The sequence below is a fragment of the Pholis gunnellus genome, assembly GCF_910591455.1.
Source record: "Pholis gunnellus genome assembly, chromosome: 9".
NCBI lineage: Eukaryota > Metazoa > Chordata > Actinopteri > Perciformes > Pholidae > Pholis > Pholis gunnellus.
In genome coordinates, this window is record NC_136535.1 from 23,848,214 (window position 1) to 23,870,864 (window position 22,651).

The 22,651-nt window shown below is 45.1% G+C and overlaps 1 protein-coding gene across 1 annotated transcript in view; it reads left to right on the forward strand.

The window, feature by feature from the left end:
* Positions 1-22,651, forward strand: part of LOC306701636 (calsyntenin-2-like) — a 211,127-nt gene that overhangs the window by 60,966 nt on the left and 127,510 nt on the right. The window contains exon 2 of the mRNA XM_079166997.1: positions 20,492-20,614. Coding sequence (XP_079023123.1) covers positions 20,492-20,614 — 123 coding nt within the window. The remainder of the gene's footprint in view (positions 1-20,491; positions 20,615-22,651) is intronic.

The window sequence follows — 22,651 nt, forward strand, 5'->3', positions numbered from 1 at the left end:
AGCTTAAAAAGTTTCTGGCTTCACGCCAAGTTTCCCGCGGCTGCGTTTGTCTCGTTTGCGGTAATATCTAAAACAATAATTACAGTACTTGAACCTCAAACCACAGTGTGTACCATCCATCCAGCCACCACACAAATTGTTTCCTTTCACTAGTGATTAACTGGTATTCAGGCTCCTTCGGGGATCGTATGGAGTGCAGTGTGGATATTGCAGGGGCGACGCCGGCAGAATATGAATTGGAAGGACAATCGCTAACAGGCAGCGGAGGAACGTATGCGAATGCCTTAAAATTCAGGGGAAGAAATATGGGTGGTGGTGATGGTGAGAGAGGGGGGGAGGGTAGGCTTTCCATTTTAATGCATCTCATTAATAAGGAACAAGAGGCCTTGTAATATGGAAAGCGGTGGAAGAAGGAAAAAAAGAGGGGAAGATGTTGAGGCGTAATCAGACTATAATTAAACTACTCTCTCATCCAGATTCAGGGGCGTGCATATGTTCACAGATAGGACGGCTTACAGGGTTACGCATGGGAACACTGTACGGACGGATTCGGCTGCTCTGTGGAAACGCTACAAACACGCATGTTCACATGCATTACGCGGTGTCTCTTTGACTCGCTTTACATATCTGGGGCTGCAGTTTCTATAGCGCCACGAAAGCTGAAGGTCTGGTTGCTCGTTGGCATTTTGGTGACCTTGAAACGCACCTGCTTGTCCAAGTTTGGTATTTCGGTGCCCTGCGCAGCTGGCATAGCGCAAGGCTGGGACAATGAAACAGGTGTCGCATTTAAATGTGGTTGGTATGCGTTGGTATTTTCTTGAACGTTAAAGGTTCTCTATGTGACTTTAAGAGCATTAATACAGCAGCAAACAACCCTTTGCTAAAGATCAAGTGGAGTATTGTACCGGAGCAGAGAATGAGGTCACTCTCCCGCTGTGTGTGTTTTAATCAGAGCTTCTCTGTGTTGTGTTTATAGCCCTACCGGCTGCACATGCCTTTTGGTGCATGTTAGTAAATGGTAGCGTGGCCTACCGGCTAGCTCATGGTCGGCGCTCTGCGCTGCTCTCGTACAGCTGTTACAGCTGATAACGCCATCATGGAGAGTAGCGCCTACCGAGCGGTTCCCCCTCAGGTGAACGCTTTCTAGCTCTGTCAGCTCTGTTGATGTTGTTTGCGCCGTTTGCACCGTTAGCACCGTTCGCACCGTTAGCTGTGAGCCGGCCGGCTAAGCCGACCATGACGAGAGGCCGTGTGGAGGCAATAGAAGTGCTCTGAATTTCGAAATTGAGCACCTTTTTAAAGCTTCTTGGTTGAGCATTGATTCTCTGTCTTGTAAGAGTTGCTGTTGCTTTTAATCACACCGAGAACAACAACAAACTCTGCAGCTCTACGCAGCTTTCAAATACCCATAGCTCAGTTTTAAAGTGGCAGTCCTTTAAGAGTTCAGTCCTGGTCGATTTTGGCGACGACTTATTTACTGGCGCTAACAGAAAATATGTTTTATACAGTCTGTGCCAGAATACCGGGCGCATCTGATTTTAATGAAGACGTCAGACAATAATTGGCCATTCTCTATCATTCTGTGAACGGGAAAGTAGTTGGTTACCTCGCTGGGATGTTGGAGGTGTGCAGCCTGTCGCCTGCAGCTCTTCGTGTAACAGGCCGCTGTGGCTGCTCATTCTTGTTCTTTTACTCTCTGTAATATTTCAAACTGATCCACTGTCAAAAAATACGGATAATGTCCGTCTTGTTTTGTAAGAAGCCTTTTTGAAGAACGATAGCGGTCAGTGTCAAACTCACCGACAGAGACGTTGCATTTCCTGCCACTACTTCATGAGAAATCCCCATTGTGGCGCCTCATTTGGCAGAAGATAGTGACTTAACACACATTTGTTTCAATGACATTCTTCAAGATTGCTACTAAGCCAGACTGCATGGTATTGTCCCAAGGCAACATTGCAGAAATGCTAAGTAAATGACTGGCTGAAGAGAGAAAGCTAACGAGCACCAGATCATATTCTCAGGTGTTGGTCGACCAAGCCAAAGCTAAAACGTAATGAACACTGGCCTGAGGTCTCCAAGCTTTACACTATCAAACACCTGTCAATAAATTCCCACCAGCACTGCTTCTGTGTGCTCAACCCAAAGTTGCCACAACTGCATGCCTTATCTCCTTATTACCAACATGTATTGTATGAGCTGCAACTGCAATAAAGCACTTTGAATTTACAGCGTAGACAAATCCAACGTGACAGTCATGTAAACCGGGTTATTAGGGACACAGACTTAAAACAGATTTCTCTCTCACAGGTGTGGATTTAATTGTCTCACGAAGACAGACAATTTATTACACCGACAAAGATTGTTCATGTAACGGCTTGTCTGGGATTTGGACCCGGGACGTCTTGAGAATTATACCCCGAGACCAACAAGCCCTTGATGGTGATAGCTAACTCAAACTAAATGCCAACTTATTAAAAATCACTTTTTTCACAGGACACTTGATCCAACATTACAGTTGTGTAACTATTGCTTGAGATGTGATCCTCGTGGAACAAGACAAAGAATCTGCTGCGATGCAAACGTGCAACCTCGGCTACAAAAATGACAATGCATGGTAACCGCCCCCGTGTTCACTCTGCCGTTGTCTTTATCGGCTACATTTAGAGTCACGCGCCACCAATTCACACAAAAATATTGCCGGCTGTCTCTTTCTCATTTACTGGCTCAAATGTTGCATTAGCATAATGTAGCATGGGAAATGTGAGAGTCATGGGGGAAAAGATTATCATCTGAAAGGTTATCCAGATTTCCAGTGGCACACACACACACACACACACACACACACACACACACACACACACACACACACACACACACACACACACACACACACAGAGATATTGTAAATGATAAAAAGAAAAAAAAACAGAGAATAGGTGTACGACTAATGCAAACGATCTTTATCGGATGGTATCGTTCTGCAGGTCTTGTCGCTGTAATCAGATTAGTCTGAACAATTAATGAGCAGCACTTATGAGAACCTGATTGCATTATAGTTTGCTTATTCTGCTTTCATTACTGCGTTGGAGACTGACTTCCTGCTGTAACATGACCTCCAAAACCCGCCCTCAGGCTGGTTGTCGGTGCATGATTGACGCAGCAGCTTGACATGGCACACTCATTGACTGAATTATGTATAAGTCACAATACCTGTATGCTGACGTTTACTGTGGACAAGCATAAAGATGCTATACACAGCTCGTGGCTTTGTTGAAGAATCGAGCTCTCCTTTGAGCGATCGGTGATTGCGTCTTAGAATTACAAATAGTCAAAAGCAGACGGCTGAATTCAGCGGACAGGTGACTTGATCTATTTGCAACAAGCAGAAGAACCTATTGGTGAAGGAGCTGCAGCGTCCGGCCTTCCACGAAATGAGTGAAGATAAGCTTTGGTCAAAAAAATAAACTAGCTCCTTTTCTCCAAGTCACATCTCCCTCTCTCTCTCTCTCTCTCTCTCTCGTTCTCTCTCTCTCTCTCTCTTTCTCTCTCTCTCTCTGTCTTTCACCCTCTCTCCCTCTATCTCTCACCCTCTCTCTCTCTCTCACCCTCTTTCTCTCTCTCTCTCTCTCTCGCTCTCTCTCTCTCTCTCCGGTCCAGCTGCAGCAAGGAGCCATAAAAAATGGATGAGTGTGTTTCTCTCTCACTTCTTTCTTTTCCCATCACTCATCCCCTCTTTCTTCCTCACCGCAGTCTGATCAAGCGTAGCTGTAATATAATTATTTTGCCAGTAACGAGAATGAGTCGCAGAAATCACTGTTGTCCACCAAAAAAGGTTGAGCCGGCAACACAATCTAGAGAGAGGGTCAGTGAAGCTTTTTTATCTCTTTCACACCTGGGGCCCCCCTTCCAATCGCATCAGCTGCCGGGGCCACCTTACACTCTCCCACACATTCTTGCTTCATCACTTGTGGATTTATTTTTATTTGTGCATGAATGTATTTTTCATAAATCCATCAAATCTCTGTCATTGTGTGTTTGAGAGAGAGAGAGAGAGAGAGAGAGAGAGAGAGAGAGAGAGAGAGACTGAATGTGACAGTATGAACAGCAGAGGAGACAGAATGAAGAGTGACCTTTCTCTAACCAACTCCGCGTGTGTTTGTGTGTGCATTCGATATGAGTAGATGCACCGCTACACAATTCTGATGAGCCCATGCAGTTACAGCCTCTAACCATGTGCAAATTAGCTGATATTTATCCAGTTTTACAGACGAGGAGTAGCTGAGCAGGAATCGCCGACTGGCTGACTTTGATCATCATATTCACATTAACCTGAATGACCTGAACTGACAGCGGAACGGTGATCCAGCTCCGAGATGATTGATGAATACCAACCACTGAAGCTCAGAAATTACCGTGCTGACTTTGGGTAAATCTTGATCAACTGCCGATAAAATGTATTCCCCTTTTGTTATTTACACCTGCACGAGCTTCAGATCAGTGGGGGGAAAAAAACATATACAGAAACAAATTTATAATTTTCCATTTGTATATTATTAAATGGCCTGTTACGAATCCTAACAGGGCTTTTCCTGCACCTTAGCCCCTCTGCAATCTGCCGTTGGATACCCTTGTCTCCCACTTCTCCTCCGAAATTGCTTCAGCCCTGTATTCCTTTTGATGCTAAGAGGCCTTTGAACTGCAACCAGCATCTTTATGCTGCCCTCGGTGGCGAGTCCGCGAGCAACTCAAATATTCATAGGGGCCCAGACCTCACCTAGAATACTGATGGCCGCTGCTCTCTCTGTGGACGGCAGCAGATGTGTCAAGCATTGGACCAGACCTGGGCCAGGCATACTGTGTGTGAACCGTGTTATGGCGCTGGCTGTAAAAATGGTTTGCAGAGCTGCCGGTAGAATGGGTTGTGTCATGTGATGGATACTACCGCGAGGTGCAAGGACTTTCCTTATGTTTCCATGAAGGTCACCAGCGCGGGTTATCCTGCTCTCACTCGTTATAGAGTCGACTGTAAACGTTCTTATGGGGGGTCGTCCGGAGGTTTGTGTTGAGGTTCACGGTCAGGACAATAAGGCTGTCATGCAATGATGCATGTGGTCTCCCAAATGTGTCAGGCTTAGAGCCTAATGGGCTCTGAATCTGGAATTTGGCTGTTGGAAGAAGCTTAATTATTTCTGCAAAGCGTTCATCTTCGTCAGCAGCCGTGACACTAGCAAATGGCCAGTGTCAGGTGGTAGCCTCGCCAAACCCAAAGCCTCATGCTACGCATGGCTGTGCTCCATTATGCAGACTCTGGCTCTAGATTAAAGCCATTTTTCATAACCAAATATCATTTGGGCTGATTATAGCACAATAGGTTTCTTTTCCCCGGTGGTACTCAGTTCAATTCATCACACACTTTGACAACACAGGCATTCTACAGTTGATTACTCGACAGTAGCCATTGTAAGTAATACACATGTTCTCAGCACTCTGTCAGCAGAGTGTTGAGGCTGCAGCGCATGGGCTTTTCCGCACTAGCAGATCCAGAGTCTCAGCTCTGACATTTCCCGTTGATTGTGAATGATGAAGAACATGCTGAGCTGTCCCTGCTGTGCCACAAGAAAGACGCATTGGTGTGATCAATCTTCATAGTTTAGTTTGCAATTTAGATTTTCTACTCTTTATACCTGCGCGTGTGAGTGAGTGAGTGTGTGTGTGAGTGTGTGTGTGTGTGTGTGTGTGTATGGCATCTGACCCATCTAATATTCAAGGTGTGTTCCCTTTAAGGAGTTCTCCCCTGAAGTTATTTATAATTTGTCTTTTCTTCTGTGCTTTTCCCCATCGAGTGCATCACTGAATAGGTTCAGGATTTCTTTGCAAGCAGATGAATAGTGGTTGTCAAATTTCACATTCAAGTTTTTTCGAACTGGCAGTTATGAACATTTCAATAATTGTAGCTATTTAACTGAAATGACTCATTTTTTTAGTGTTGGAAATAGCTCCCTCAAGCCGTTGGGATGTAATTGCCTTTGTTGACCTGTCATCGCCTCTGCAAAATAATTGCAGCCAGGTTGAGATGGATGTAACCCAAGGCGAAGGCATTCAAATCAACACCATTTGGGTTTGAGCTCGGAGTGCTGTAATGGAATTGCAGAGTTCTTACTTTATTGCAGGCACCTGATTTCGTATAATCTGTGAGTCACGGATGGCAAAGAGTGAATTTGAATCGAAACAAAACAGGCAAGTAGCGCAAAACAACATTGGGTCAAATAACTAAATGGGGTCAAGCTTCTGTCACAATTTCTAATTTGGTGTCCAACATAGAGTTCAACACAGTGTTGGTGCTAGATTCAAAATTATAGTAATATTAATGAAAGTAATTTTCGAAACAATGACTTGTTTTAAAAAGACAATGTTGTAAAAGGGCGGTGTGCCGTGTTTCTCGTTGATTACTGTGTCCTGCCACACTTTCCTAATCAACAGAAAATACATTTTTCCTTCTCAATGATGGGCTGGCCAACCCCGCAGCGACCGGCTGTAGTTCGGCTCAGAAAGGCTCACGGTCCCGGCCGTGTGAGCTTGACAGCTCCCCCAGGCTGTACCTCGCTACTTCCTTAGTGCTTGCTGTGCCCTCTCTCCTTGCGGGGGAGCACCAGGGTTTATCATCGGGTTAAAATAATGCATACATTAATAGGTTTATCACTCATTTGTATTGAAGTACTTGAGCTTAAATGTAATTCGTTACATTCCAAATCTGCTAGAGCACGAAAGTTGTTTTTTATCAGAATAAACGTTTGATGATGTAGCCTCTATGGTCTGCTATCAAATACAAACGTACTACATTATGAAGACAACAACAAATACACTTCAAAACAAATCTGTGGCACTTTTATTGGAAAGCACCAGTCATGGGTCGGATAGGCTACATTTCCAAGGCACTAAATATCTCTGAGTGCTGTATTGTCAATCATGAGCAGGCTGTCAAGGAGGCTTCAGCCTGTGGGCAGAATCTGTCTGCACTGTGTGCGAATGTGTTTCCTTGAGAAAGTAAATATGTTGTTTTTCCACAGCCGTACTGATGGATTTTGTTATCCTCTCAAAGGTTGACAGCACCACTCTTTTCTGTGTCCGCGTTGGCGTCGGTCTGTCTGCCCCGCCCACCCGGCCGTCTGTAGCGGCGGCGCGTCACAAATGATTGGCCTCTGAGGTAGCCAGAGTCTGGTGGTGTGGGATAAAGAGGCCGGATTCAGAGAGTGCAATATAAGTAGCATCTAAACCTCTTAACTCACTAAGCCCTCCATATCCACAGCATTAACAACTGTCCCTGAGTCTCAGACACATTCCAGATGTTTGCTACTGTACAGTAATAACCCTGTTCATGTTCTATTACACCGTGGGTCATATTTTTGTATATCGGTTTTATTTGACGATAACAACGATGAGTTAACTGCTGAGATAACGTAACGCGTTTAAGTAATCAGCAGTTGTGTTTTCTAAATAAGGAATCGATTACAAGAACATCTGAGCGAAATGCTAATCCTGCCGAGGGGATAAGCGCCATGTCGGCTGCAAAGAACTCAAATCTGAAGAAGCACCTGCACAGGCGCAACAATACTGGTGGGAGGTGATTGTATTCCGACAGTGAAATCGCTTGAAAAGTCGTTTGGTGTGAGGCCGACATGAGGCCGACATGAGGCGTTATCTTGTCCCGACCCCCGGGTTGGGAAACGCTAGTTTAGGCGTTGTGGCTTATTAACTGTCGGCTTGTTGATTTTGCTCAGTCGAAGCGACGTTGCCGTGTTCCCTGTCGTCATTACAATCGATGTTATCACATCTGATAGAGATGACGACAGAACTACAAACATTTCAATCCAAGCTGTAATCAACAGAAAGTATCCTCTAAATGCAAGATCTTCAAAGTACAGTTTAATTAGAAAAAAAACAAATGAACAGATCTAGAATTTGTCACTCAAGCTTTGAAAAATTAAAAATAAAATTATATTTTCACAGTCAGATATCATTTGGAACAGCCTGCCCAGGGATGAGTGCAGCTGAACGTGTAGATATTTTGAGCATGTTTTATGGTATTTTTTGAAGTTTAAAAAAGTGTTTAAAGGTATCTTTAACAATGTTGTTGTTTTTGTCTATTTACCTTTATTTGATCTTTAGTTGTTTCTCTGTGCATTTTGCCGGCTCTCTGTGAAGGACTTTGAAGTGCACCAACCTATATGAAAGGTTTGATTGAATGATTGAAGTTTCTTATCTTTTCCAAATGTTGAATCTCTTATTTATGTGCGCCTGTGGTGTGATGTTTGGTCGACACAGAATGTATGTGAATGTGATGTACTTCAGCATGATCTGGAACACATTTCTTTATATATATATATGTATGTGTGTGTGTGTGTGTGTGTGTATTTACAGTATTTATGTGTGGGTGTCTGGCCTCGTAGCATCAGGAGAACCGCTGTTCGCCAGAGAGATGGCGTCAGCCAGCCAATGAATGAACCCACCAAGGTTGTCTCCTCCATCACTGTTGCATTCCTCTTTTGAAAGCATACCGTCTTCCACGTTAATAACTGAAGGTCTCCACCATTGATAGCAGTTTTAACTAAAGTTCATACATGTCCTCATCTGTCTGCGGTTCTTCTTCTTCTTCTTCTTCTGTGTGTCAGAGCTGTGAGGAGGATTGTTGCTCCATGATGAGGCTGTTTGTTTCAAGTCAAGGCAACAACAGCCAAAATGACTTCCCTCATACATACTGCCAACCCCCCCCCCCCACACACACACACACACACGCACACACGCCACCCCAACCACATTACTCACCAGCCATCGCTGTTCCATTTCTGGCTGCCAGCAATTTGGGTTTTTATTCACCAGTGCCACTGGTACAAAGAAACAGAAATAATCCGTGCAGATCTCAAGGCTGAATAAGACAGAAAGGCTTACGCCCTGCTGTGAAATGGTGGCGGCTTGTTTTACATTGTGTTTTACAAGGCGGGTGTACTTTTCGGTACAATAAAACACAAACCGATGCCGAGCTTAATCCATTGAACCCCCCGTGTGTTTTCCACCTGAATTAATTTCCTGCACAAAACGGCAAAGTGCAACTTTTCATCAAACGACGTGTTGTTTTATTCCTCTCTCCTTTGCTCTCGTTCTCTTCAGTATAATGAAAATCAATAGCAGCCAGTTGAACTTTGGCCGGGTTAAAAAGAGTTTTGTTTTTTGCTCCTGAATCACTGATTGCTTTGGCACTTGTGCAAGTGCCACCTACAGTGGGTTTGAATGGGGTCTGTGGGACAGACTATACAATGAAGAGCGTCGGTCAGTGGGAGGCTTGGCACGATAATTGTTTGTGAGAGCTTCCTGTGGACACAAGTGTGCTCCGCATGTGTACAAGTGGGGGTTGTGGGTGTGTGTGTGCTGAATGTCTGCTATTGTATTTTTTTTTTACCAGAACTGCAATCACCTCTCTGAAATACTGAAGTGGTGCTCTACCTTTGGTGATCATTATAACGCACAAGCAGCACGGAGGGATCCGACTCGCTTACGCTCAAGTGTTGCTTCGCGTGTATCTCCTTGATCAGTCTCCAGGGAGGTGATAACTCTCCTCCCGCCCTCCATCTCCCTCAGATTGCAAAGCAGCTATCAGCATGTCAGACAGGGTCCGAAGCATATCCGACCGAGTCTCAGTGATTATGTTTAAGTGTGTGCGAGAGAGAGAGAGACGTCTAATGTGCGTGATCGGCCGCACGTTCCTCAGATATGCTGGAGGTTAAAGCGTGTCCGGAGCACCTTTCCCTTTCATGTACTTCGCTTGACTTCCAGGTCTTCCTGTTCTCACGGTTCACAGCCGGGGCTTCATGGTCATGCACTGCAGCTCTTCAGGTTCAATCCAAAAGGGGGGGGGGGGGGGGGGTAAAGAAATAGAGTGTGCTGGATAGGTGAAACACAAGATTTTGGTTTACAGATTCAGTGCGGTATGATGTAGGATGATATTATATTCATCATATACATACTCTATACTAAGTCACATCTGTGTTACGCAATGTTCATTCTTCATTTTAGGTTCATTCCTTGTACCTTCGCTGACATCATCTTTAATTAATTAGTCTTAGAATGAGTCTGTTGCATCAGCTATATGTGTTTGGTGAGTTGAAACACAGTTTAGTTTGAATGCAGTGTGGGGTTTAAGCTACACGTTAAGCCAAAGTTACTGTCTGTTACGCGAGGGTCCGCTACAGGTTTTGCACATGTGCGCCAACGCAATCTCGAAGTCGAGAGTAAACGTAACCACGGATCTTACACATAAAAGTCTGTTTACAGGTCTTCTACTGGTGGAGTACTACTGGGACGTGTGACGAAAGTAGTATGAAGCCTTTTTGTGTCTGAAGACGGAGCTGAAGTCTGATGAACTGACTCAAGTGATGTCACTTGGTTGTGTGTCAGATAAGTGAGTTTATCGGACTTCTTGCAACCTGCTCCTCACCTCTGCTGGAGGCTAGCAGCTAGAGGCTACAATAGCTGCGTTAAAAGACGGCCGTTGAGTTGCATTGTGGGTAAAGTAGGCACCAGGTTTTGACGTTGCACGAAGAATGCGAATATGTGGAATAATAAATGATATCTCGAGGTCTGCTACATCATTTACTTTGTATCCTTTGTTCATATGTTCGTAACTCTTTTAATGAAACCTATAACTGGTTTGAGGCTGTTGTTGCTTTGTTTGTAAACAAGATAAGATAATCCTTTATTAGTCCCACAGCGGGGAAAACTTATATGACACAGCCGTCATCACCAGTCTGGAAGGGAGAGAGGAATCGTTGGTTTGCAGGCTCTGTCTCTTTCCTTCTTTCCTTCCAGGATGAGGTGGTTCAGTTGTGTGTGTGTGTGTGTGTGTGTGTGTGTGTGTGTGTTCAGCAGAGGTCCAAAGAGAGTCCCAATAGGGATTCTCTCTTCCTCCCATCTCCTTGCCCACTTGCCTTCGATTTTTAGAGTGACATGAGAAAGATAGAGAGAGGCCAAATGGAATGGACTGCCAGGAGGAATCACGAACACACTCTTTGGAGCAGCGGGGACTAAGTGCTATGGAGTGTGTGTGTGTTCGTGTGTGTGTGTGTGTGTTTGTGTGTGTGTGTGTGTGTACAAGATGAAAAGAATGACTGACCAGATAAAAGCGAGCATTTGATTGGCTGTATTTGAGTGATGAAAGGGTTTGGAGAAGAAATTGAAAGTAAAGGGAAGAACAGTAAAGATTAATAGATGAAGAGAAAAGACAGATAGAGGCTGTGGAGGAGAAATTGAAAGTATAGAAAATAATAAAAGCAAAGATCAATAGAAAACGAATGGGGGGAAAAAAGACGGACAAAGTCGACTAAATATATATAAGAACAGACATGAGGACAAATTGTTCCCAAGGTTAGACTGCTGTAGGTGTAGGCGGTGCTTCACACACACACAGACACACACACACACACACACACACAGACAGACACACACACACACACACACACACAGACACAGACACACAGACACAGACAGACACACACACACAGACATGCAGCCACGCGCACCATAAACTAATTTAATGTGCATATAGTGCACCTCGTGTTCCATAAGACGGTGGCCTTCACTTCAGAAGTCCGGCCCTTCTAAAAGGAGTACAGCGCGGATGCTTTTATTTGCTCAATGTGTTTTCAACCCCCTGTTTCACAGCTGGCCTGAGGGCCACATAAACTGGCCAGAACAAAAAAAAGACCTGAGAACTTGGCTCACATGCTGGCTCCTTGTCCGCCGACACACACACAGCTTGCACTTTAGGCCGTCGGAGTATAAGAGACTCTTCCTGCGCAGTAGAAGTGGTTTGAATCAGCAGGAGTGTTTAACTGTGGCCATTTCTTATTCAGGATGTTGTATAGTTTAAGTTCCCTCTCTATAAGTACATTTACATTAATGTCCCTATAAACTAAAGAATAGAAACAGTGAAGGTGTGTGTTGTGTACCTTACTGCAACATCCCTTCTCTTTCAAGTCCACGCTTGTTAAATATCAAATGTCAGGCCGCTCTCGTACATTCTAGCGGTCGATCAAATCTCCACAGAGCATCAGAAGATCAAAATGTATCTAAATAATCACAAACACCTTCTTGGATTAGCCTCCTTAGACTGACGAATGGCAACTAAATCGCACCTCATGCTGTGCTGTGTGTGACTGTGTGTGACAATACAAGTTGATTTACATCAAAGCTGCGGTTGGCAGAATCAATACGGGGATGTCAAACCCGAAAGCTCCCCTAGCAACTGTTTTGACTGAAAGTGATGTTGATTAGAAGAACATGTCAGTCACCAGTGATTGCATCGGGCAAAGTAACCCATCAGAAAAAAACAATTATGACATTAGACTAAAATGGCAATTCAGCAATGAAACACCTCTAATCGTACCCGATTAGTATGTCACAGCTGATCACGTAACATTGGAAATAATATTAAATGGTGAGTTGTCATGGTCCTGAAAAGAGTTACCATATACTGCACAAAATAGTTCTAAAGATCTGGAGTTTGAGGTCGATGTAGCTTGATAACGGGTGTATCTCTTGACTCCCGGTGTGTGCGTGCTTGTGTGAAAGGCATGGAAGCTGTAAATGCCATATCTCAAATTGCGCATACAATAATGGACCGGGATAATGGCCCTCAAATGATGCACCGCGGGAAAATGTGTGGCTGTCAAGCCATTTGACAAAGAGGGGTCATGATAGCTGAGGGTAATGGCACCAAAAGTGCATTTTCAGCTCCTATACATCCACTCGTGGTCATCTGGATGGATGCTCTTAGTTTTGCTTTGTACCGTTATGCATATACATCTCTCTCTCTCGCTCTCTCTGTTTTTCTCGCTCTTCCTCAGAGGCACTGGGAGGGTAGCGGAGCAGCAGTGTGCAGTCAGCCTCCCCCCCCCCCCCCCCCCCCCTCCCCACCCCCCACCCTATCTCTGCAGGTTAATAAGTCCCCATCTGAATGTGGAGCAGCACATACAGTAACATCGCTGTGCGGTCGCTTACGGCACAGAAGCAAACTCTGATGATTTGTATGGGGGGGGGGGGGGGCACTACTGCCAAGGTGGATGGAAACCAAGCTCATGATAAAAGCCTGACCTTTGCCTGCGCTCTATCATTTCGCTGCAGGGACAATGTTGAGGAGGGGGAAGAAAGAGAAATGTCAAAAACCCCCAAAAACTGCCATTGTTCACTGCGGTGCAAATGAAGCCGGACTTGGATACGTGCGGCAGCGCTTGCCTCCTCATCAGTGTTTTCTTCTCCATCTGTGTAGTGTTGGACTATAAACACACCTTTATGAATCTTTTTGTTTGTCTACAAACAGTCAAACGCGCCCTGTTTCTTTATTTTTATTCCCCCATCGGCTGTGGGGTCCCGCTGCAACACTGCTCTGCCCTCCAGCCGACCACTGAGCCTCCGCTACCACACACACACACACACACACACACACACACACACAATCATAGGCACTGGGATCATGGCATGCCGTGGGCCACAACAGTAGAAGACACAGACATGCACAGGCTTACATACTACGCATTTACACACACCTGGGGCAATGCAGGGCAGCCTCTGAATTGTTAGGTCATTCCCCTCTCAACAAACCTCCAAAAAGGTGTGTGATCCATCCCGCGTAATCTCACCCTGCCCGGGGCTACGGACGGCTCATAATCTCAAGAAACTAAATCCGAATATATAGCCACTAAAAAAAAAAAGAAAAGGCCAAAACAGGCAAATTGTTTTCCGGCCGAGTCATGTTTTCCAATTTAATCCAAGAGGACATGAAGTGTTTTGTGTTGTTTAGACGGCGTGTGAAGTGTGAAGTTTAGTTTCCACTGCGTGTCCTCCAGACTTCTGTTCTGAGATGAGACGACAGCAGAAGGAGCTCTGTAAAGAGTAGCAGAGGTTAAGGGGGGGGGGGGGTTTCACAGTCTGAGAGGGGCTGTCTGGGCAACCTGGGTGTGACCCGGGTGTTTTGGCAGGAACACCGGTTCCTTCGCTGTATGTTCTGACTGCATAATGAACTCACTTGTATTCCGCCCGAGCACAGAAAAGCCCTCCTCATATTTACGTGTTGAGCTTGGCCAGCTGTTGTGGTTTGATCCTGGCTTTGGTTCCCTTGTTGTATTTAACATTACAAACGCTGGCGTGATGGAAGAAATAAGCTGGGATTCACTCCTCCTCTGTGTTCAACACCCTGCTCTCGTCAAACAGGTTATTTTCAAGTTTGATAATCATCTGTTATTATCTGTTCATTTCAGATTCTTTGGGTGTCTCTGCTTTCATTCAGTACATTAAGATCAGGACTTTTTGAAATTCCTGGCTGTATTGGTGACGTCATCTGGGTTAATTTTAATCGTACTTGAAATATTGAATATTTTACAAAAAGCATGCATTACAAACCGAGGGTCACTGAAATGTACAAAATACATTTCCCCAGTTTTTTCTTTTTTTTTACATAAAATCCCTGTATTTTCTCTTTTGTAGAACTGTTTAAAACGTCTGACCACTCATCCTGCAGACGGGGAACTAGCTGTCATATAAAACCGCTCTGTTGTGTTGTTCAGTCTGTTCACATGACATCTAATGCACTTCTGTCCATCCGGGTAGAGGGATCCCTCCTCTGTTGCTCTCTCTAAGGTCTCTTCCTTTTTTTAAAATGATCATATATCTCAATATTTTCATATCATATAGCTAACAGAGCAGTATGGGGAGATACACATAGATATGTGTTTGTATCAGTGGGCAACAACTTGAAAAACAATATGAGGACGGTATAAGTCATTCAACAAATGTCATTTTCAACTGCATCACTGCGGCGCGGGCAGCATATTATGTAGATGTGGCTAAGTGGAGAGCAGGGCCGTCCTTCAATCAGAGGATCGACGGTCCGATCCCCGGCTCCGCTAGTCGCATGTCGATGAGTCCTTGAGCAAGGCACTTAACCCCCAAATTGCTGTTCCTACGGTGTCAAAATATAAAAGGATTAAAGCGTCTGCTAAATGGCTGTTATGTAATATTCACCGTTAAAAAGAACGGCAGAGTTCTGCTGGCGGGTGAGTGCGGAGACCCGGCCCATGTTTATCTGAGGTGACACAGAGTATCCCTTCTTATCTCTCTCTTGTCCTCCTCCTGCTCTAACAACAGGCGAGGAAGGTGTGTTTGTGGAGCCAACTGTCCTTTGTAGAGTTGCATTACAGGAACTAATGTTTTTTGGGGCTTGTCCCATACTAGACCTCACAGCTCACAGCGCTGCAAGTACAATACCAAATCGCTGGAATACAACCTTTAATATTCAAAAACCTCAGCGAATACGTCATTTAATTTGTCCGTTTTGTAAACTTACAGTCTACACGTGTTATCCTTTAGTCTACTGATCTCGTGTCTGAATCAATGTTCAGGAACTTGAGGACTCCACGGTATCTAGACGAGAAATCTACTTAGGAGCTTTTATATTTAATAAAGTCCTCCCCCCCCCCCCCCCCCGCCCGGCAGATGGTTCCTGTCAGCCTGCTCTGTGAAGCGCGAAGCCGGTACACACTGAGTGCAAAGAAGATAAAAGTTCTCAAAGATCTCCACGGTTCAAAGCAGACACGGATCACTGCAACGGTGGAGTGGGTTGAGGGAAAAGAAAGAAAAACCGAGGCCCCGAGACAGCCCCCCCCCCCACCTCGACGTCAGCGGGGATGCCTCTCAGTAATTCGCGGTGACCCGTTGATGGGCATCTCCGAGCCTCTCTCCGAGCCCGGCGTGAGCTCCCAGCCTGCTGTGTAATTGCCTGTTGGTGGCCGTAATGGCTAACTGTCTCTGCTACGTTTACTTTTCATTATGCTGATGTATTCATTGCAGCCCCTACTGTTGACCTTATCAATCAAGAGTTTAATTTCCTACAGAGTTCTTTTTAATTACAACTGTTTCTCTTCCTCCCCTGCCCCCCCCCCGGTACTCAGATTGCAGTACCCGCCCGTCAGGGGGGTAGCACAGTTACGGTGGCGCACCGTCGCCCGGTCAGAGATTAATCAGCCGTTACAGCGCCTCTGCCACGCTCGGAGCCTCAAGTCAAATCCACGACTCTCTGCTTAATTGGCAGTGAAATGGCGGAGGGAGATAGTCGCGCTGACCGGTATAGCCAGCGGTAAAGGGCAGCCGGGCTCCACAGCTCACCTTTCAGCTGTCACACAACCTGATTACATTGGCCCGTACAGGTTTGATAACTGTATCCCTCGGCCGCTGTGATTAAATTGATTGTGGGGAACAAAAATAATTTTGTCATCATTGAAAACATGCGTGATACAATTTGTTAATTTAGTTGCTACATATCTGCAGCAAGCTGAAAGCAGAAAAAGGTGGAACCCGTTGCTTTTCATTAAAGGAAAATAGACGCTGAAATATGGTGACGTGCTTTCCTAGAGAAAATTATTTTGTCAAGTCTGCCTTGTAGCCAGCTAACAGAACCCCCCCCCCCCACCTTTGTGTGACACAGTGGACGTAAAGGTCATGGTATTTGAATCCCCGCTCTAGTTTGAATAAGCAAACACAACAATCTCAGGTGAGCAGTTTTTCTCTGCTTGTTAACACATGAGATAGAAAAGGGTGCGTTTGATTCGTGTTCTGTCGTGGAGATGAAGGCCTTTGCATCCCCATCTTGTCATGTTCAGCCAAACAGCCACAAGGTTTCATAAGACAGCGGCAAATCGACCTCTCTCCATTTACAAAACAGAGGTTATTGCTCGCCATTTACCAAGTGCTTTTAGTAGCCATTGAAGGTGTTTGCTTTTGAAAATTGGGGTCACTTGGAGAGCAGCTCTGTCTTTTTCTGGTGTTTGCTGATTTTTTTTTTTAAGCACACATCCTATTAGAGGCTGTCTAAAGCCTGAAGGCTGAGTCGTAGTTGAGCACCTCACAGTTTGATCAAAATGCCAAAAGGGATACATTTTCTCTCATTGCCGTGCGTTCGTTGGGCACACAAAAGCCTCGCAAAGAGAAGCAACTCTGAGAAGCTCTTCGCTCTGACTTCACCTGCGGAGTGAGGTGACGCAAGACACATTTGGCCGTGCGGGGTGTCATGTTCCCTTCGTATTGATCAGGGGATTAACCGTGTTTAGTTGTGATTCAAGGTGCCAGGAGTGTGTAGCTAATCACTTAGTGTCGAGGCATTAGCGCTTGCAGCCGAGGGTTCGATCGTGGTAAGCGGCTGCAATGTTTCCCCCGGGAATCTCTGGAACTGATGGTCTGGCTGCTTCATTTCTCCAACACCCCCCCCCCCCCCCCCCCCCCCCCCCCGCCTCCCCTCCGCGTTATTAGCAAAAAGAGAGGCGCTTATCCATCCATTCTTCGTGTTAATGGCTCGTGTCTCAAGCTGTCAACGCTTGAGACCCCATTACACGAACACGCCGTCGTATTTCTCGGCAGTCAGATCAGATGTTGCTGCAGATGTGGGTCGGGGGGTTGGACACGTGGGTGGCGCCCCCTATCAAGACACTTCTGCGATTACCGGAGGTGGACGCTCCTTTAATGCTCTCATCACTCCTGGTGAAAAACCATTCCATCCCACACACACAGAGGGAGAAAGCGGCAAAGGCTTTGAGACATCATTAGCCCGCAGTGGGAAAGATGCACTTCATGTCGTGTTCTGGTGATATCACACAAAGGTCACCAGCATGGAGATATCATCAGCAGACTAAATTGTGATGTTCTGTTGTCTGGTTCGGTACATTTATATTCATATTATATTTCCCAGTCACTTCCACACAGTGAGGTATACAGCTTATTAATTATATGAATTAAACTCGTATCTGATCCATACCCAGTGTCTGCAGAGGCCCATGGTCAGATTGGTGGATCCCTAATAATGGGGCCCATTTATTCGGCAATTGAATTGCACTTGGTCAACTAATTGATGAGTTGATAAACAGAAAATGTATAGAAAACTCTATTGATAATCATTAAAGTCATTTCTTAATGCAAAAATATCAGAAAACGCTGTCTTCAGCCTCTCAAATGTCCTGCTTTTCTCTGTTTTATATCATATTAAACTAATATCTCGGGCTTTGGACTGACAAAACAAGACATTTAAAGATTGATGAACTGGGATGGATATCTTTTATAGACCAAACGTTTGATGGAGTGAATAATCAGCAGACTAATCTATAATGGAAATAATAATCATTGATTGCAGGCCAGCATTATATTCTGGAATTTAAATTATTATTCAAGTTTTGACCAATTTGTTGCTGTATTCAAAAGGTTGACACTATAATTGTTGTTCCTGTTCATTTTGAAGACTCTTTAACATGTTGATGGTACACTTTGACATTAATTCAGTACATTTATATCTCTGTATTTATTTGTAACATTTTGTTTTTGCAAAGTAAGGAAAGCAATGTTTAAGTCAAGGTCAACGTTGCCTTACACATGACAGGATCACTTCCACCCAGTGAAGCAGAGACAGCTCATCACCGGTATCTGATCGGTACTCGATACCTGCCGATACCCAAAGCCCAGAGAAACGGCCTCTGATCACATCGTGCTCTCACAATAGAAACATTTAGGCATTTGTGATAACAGAACATTTAGGTCAGCCTGACACTAAGTAGTCACGGCGAGCGGCACAAACGGCCACATCAGGGATTTAAAGGGCAACAGGCCTCCTAAGCCGTGAGAGGGCCGAACACGAAGTTGAGCCTCTTTTTGATCTCCAGACTCCTCATTAGCTGTCACGCATTGTGCTCAAATAGTGTTACAGCCTGTTTTACACATTATTTGGGGTTATGCACTTGTTCCAAGTTGGAGGAGGATATTAGCTTATTTTTCATCTGCTTTCAAATGTCTCTCTATTTTTCTCATATGATAAAAGTCTTCTTGTCCTGCTGAAGCAGTAATTTGATTTTGCAGACATGGAGAACCAGATCTGACATAAATACCATGTGTGCCGATTAGTCTGCACCTGCATCACGTTCCACAAAAAAAAAAACAGGTTGGTCCGTCTTTTGCGGCAGCATTGGCAGCGACAGGATGACCCATAAAAATCATGTTTCTCTATGACATTCGTGCACAGCGTCGTCAGCAAGCTATCAATTCCCAAAATGACACGGTTTGGCATTTAAAGTTGAAATCCGGCATCATTTTACCCGTCACCGTTGTAGCACGCTCATGCATATTTATCGCATCCTAATAGTCTATTGTGCTCCCATCTCTCTGCCCCTGTAAATGATCTCCTCTGGCATGTATTTGGGCCGTTAGTCATGCTTTCTGGCCTGACACCCGTGACTATGTATCCCTGTAGCGTTAGCATGTTGTTCCCATGGTCATCATTATTCTTTATTATGTAAATTTACAAGCATTCTGGTATTCTGGTATACTTACGAAAGTTCATTTTTATCCATTTTTATCCAGTAAAAGTAACATAAATGGAAGACGAAGACATAACAGATTCTTTTATTCTCTTAGTTAACTAAGAGAATAAAAGAATCCATTACTTTAACAGATTCTTTTATTCTCTTAGTTAACTAAGAGAATAAAAGAATCCATTACTTTAAGCTACTATTTTGACTTTTCCTGCACGCTTGCTAACTAGTTCTCATGTGCTCTCGGTAGCAAAACATGGCTCTGTTTGTTGAATCTGTTTTTGAAGTGCCGTGAAAACAGATAGTTACATAAAGACTGTATGAACATTATAGAGTACGTGGTAACATGTGTCGGTCTTGTTTGTAGAGTACACGTTTTAGCATCTCCATGTGGCTTTTACTGACATTCAGTGCAGTGTTTTTTCTTTCACTGAATGGAGAATTAGTTGAATATGCACTTCATTCCTTATTAAACCGCATTATGTTTTTTGTTCTGTTTTTACGGGACCGCAGAAAGCGGCCTTGCTTTGTGTCATGTTCAGCCCACAAACTTAAACTTGAGCTTTAAGGCACACAAAGTGTAATTTGTGGCTTTGTTCAGGACCAGCTTAAAAGCACTAAGGAGTTGTTTCCTCTGCCTCCTTTTTTCTTTTTTTTCTGACCGAAAGAAGGTAAACAAATGGCAAGTGGGTCGGCACGGTGCCGCACGGCCCAGAGGGCGGTTACTCAATTATGGCCCTTAATCAGGCCCTCAGCACATGAACTTTGTTTTGACTCAGCCTTGGATACAGTTCTCTGCTGGCAGCGCAGTGGTGGTCATTGATCAAGCATGGCGCTTTGCTTTGAAACCTGCAGGGAATGTTTGAAGGAAGAAAAGAAGAAAAGAGAGAAAAGAGGTTTTGGGGGGGAGATTAGCAAAATGAGAATGTCTTGTAGAAACCATCGGCTAGAGGAGCCAAGAAGAAGAGAAAGTGTGTATTCTTGCTAGAGTACACTGCATTTGTGTGCATGTCAAAGTTAAATTGTTTAAATGAAACTGAGGATGTACATGATCATGTGACACTGACGCCTCACACTCTGCCTTCTGTCCCCCACAGTGAATAAGCACAAGCCGTGGATTGAGACGTCGTACCACGGGGTGATCACTGAAAACACTGACGTCGTTCTGCTGGATCCTCCTCTGGTGGCCCTGGACAAAGACGCCCCCATCCCTTACGCAGGTATGGCTCATTTCAACCCTAATGGCTGTCAACTGGAGGGTGAGCGTAGCAGCCGGGGTGGAGGCGGGCTATCTCAGACCAAATGGGAGGCAGCCAACGATGACTCAGGTGTTAATCCGCACAGGGAAGCATAGCTGCAGGATATACTTACACTAAGGATATAAACCATACAAAGCTGTCATGTGATATCACTGTGAAAGGGCTTAAATTGGCTTCCTGTACTATAACTGCAGCATCACAGCTTTCCTTTTTTTTTCTTAGCGTTAACCCTGCAGGCATTTAATCCAATAATTCCCAGTGAGCACACATCACATACAGGACTCATATTTCATATTTATTTAGAGTGGAGAGTGGCCTAAATAAGCCCCATGGTGGCTGAAGACGCTGCCGAAAAAAACAAGAAAGAGTCAAACCGGATTAGATTCTTCCCACTTTGTGACCATTCCAGCTCTTCTAAAGGGTGCCAGCTCTTGTGGGACGACGTTTGCTGCAGGCAGTCAGTGAGCTCAGGCTGCCCGCCAGGTCGCTAATGTGGCCAAGGCCCTAGCATGGGGCTGCAGCGTGGGGCTGGAGCCCACTCACCAAGGCCCTCGAGCTGGGCTGGATGGATGGATGAAGTGAGAGAGAGTGTGTGTGTGTGTGTGTGTGTTTGTGTGTGTGCAAGCGTGCATGTGTGTATGCTTACTAAAACAATTTCCCATTGTTTGCTACTGTGTGTGTGTGTGTGTGTGTGTGTGTGTGTGTGTGTGTGTGTGTGTGTGTGTGTGTGTGTGTGTGTGTGTGTGTGTGTGTGTGTGTGTGTGTGTGTGTGTGTGTGTGCTGTGGCATGGCCTGAGGGGCTCACTGTAATGGCCACCCTACAGGGAGAAAGAGAGAAAATGATTAGACAGTAGGGAGGGCAGCTGGCTGACCAGCATATGTCCTCTGGCTCTCGATAGACTGACAGCCACACAATGACAACACACACACACATACACACACACACACAACGGGCAGAGCGCATGGGTATTCCTGGATTTCATAAGCGACGGTACCAAGAGAGATTTTCTCAGTAAATTATTAATAAGCATGCAAGAACATTAGCATCACCAATCCTCCGTGCAGACGTCTCCTCCTGTTTTCGATTAGATCTCATTTCTCTCTCGTTTCCTCTGATCGCCACTTCCCACATGTTCTTTTTTATTTTGTATCTCACCTCCTCCTCCCGCCCACCTTCGAGCTATGCCCAACAACCCCCCCCACACACACACACACACACACACACACACACACACACACCACACACACACACATACGCACACACGCACTGCAGCAGTCACCCTCTTTTCTCCTCCTCTTGAAGCAGCGGTGTCAGACCAGGCAGACACAGTTCGGAGCGGAGACAGTTATCCAGTAATCCCGCCTTCTTCGGTTAATCCTCATTAATTTGACCAGCCAGGTTTTTAAATACAATCAGAGACATGACAAGAAATGTCTGACTGACTGCAGTCATGCTGCTGGACTGGTGATGGCAGGAACATCATGAATATTCCATCTTCGACTTCCTAAAAAGCACCTCACGACTCTTGTTTGATTCAATGGGAAAACGCCAAGAAACTAGCACAGACCCACAGTAATTCCCCGCTAGTCTTTTACATCACTCCAAAACCTGCTCGGTAATCCTCCCGGAACGCCGAGCGGGGAGCAACAGTCACCACACTCACTGGTCTGGAACAACAGGAAAAGTGGGACCGCTGTGCCTGAAAGCCGGCTGAGACTGACATCAGCCGTCACTGCAGCCACGAGCTTCAAAAACCGCACAGACAGCATGTCAGGGAGAGTGAAACGCACCGGTACGGATAGACTCATTGTATCATGCATGGCTATGTCTGACAAAGTGCACGTGTTTCTTCCTGAGAAACAAAGACAATAAAAAAGGTAGGCGACACAAACAGCTGTGCTGCAGATAACAATATCAAGGAAACACACTTTGATGTACATCTTAAGCTTCCTGTTCTATTCAAAGGCCCATTTGTTATTCATGAACTGACACACATG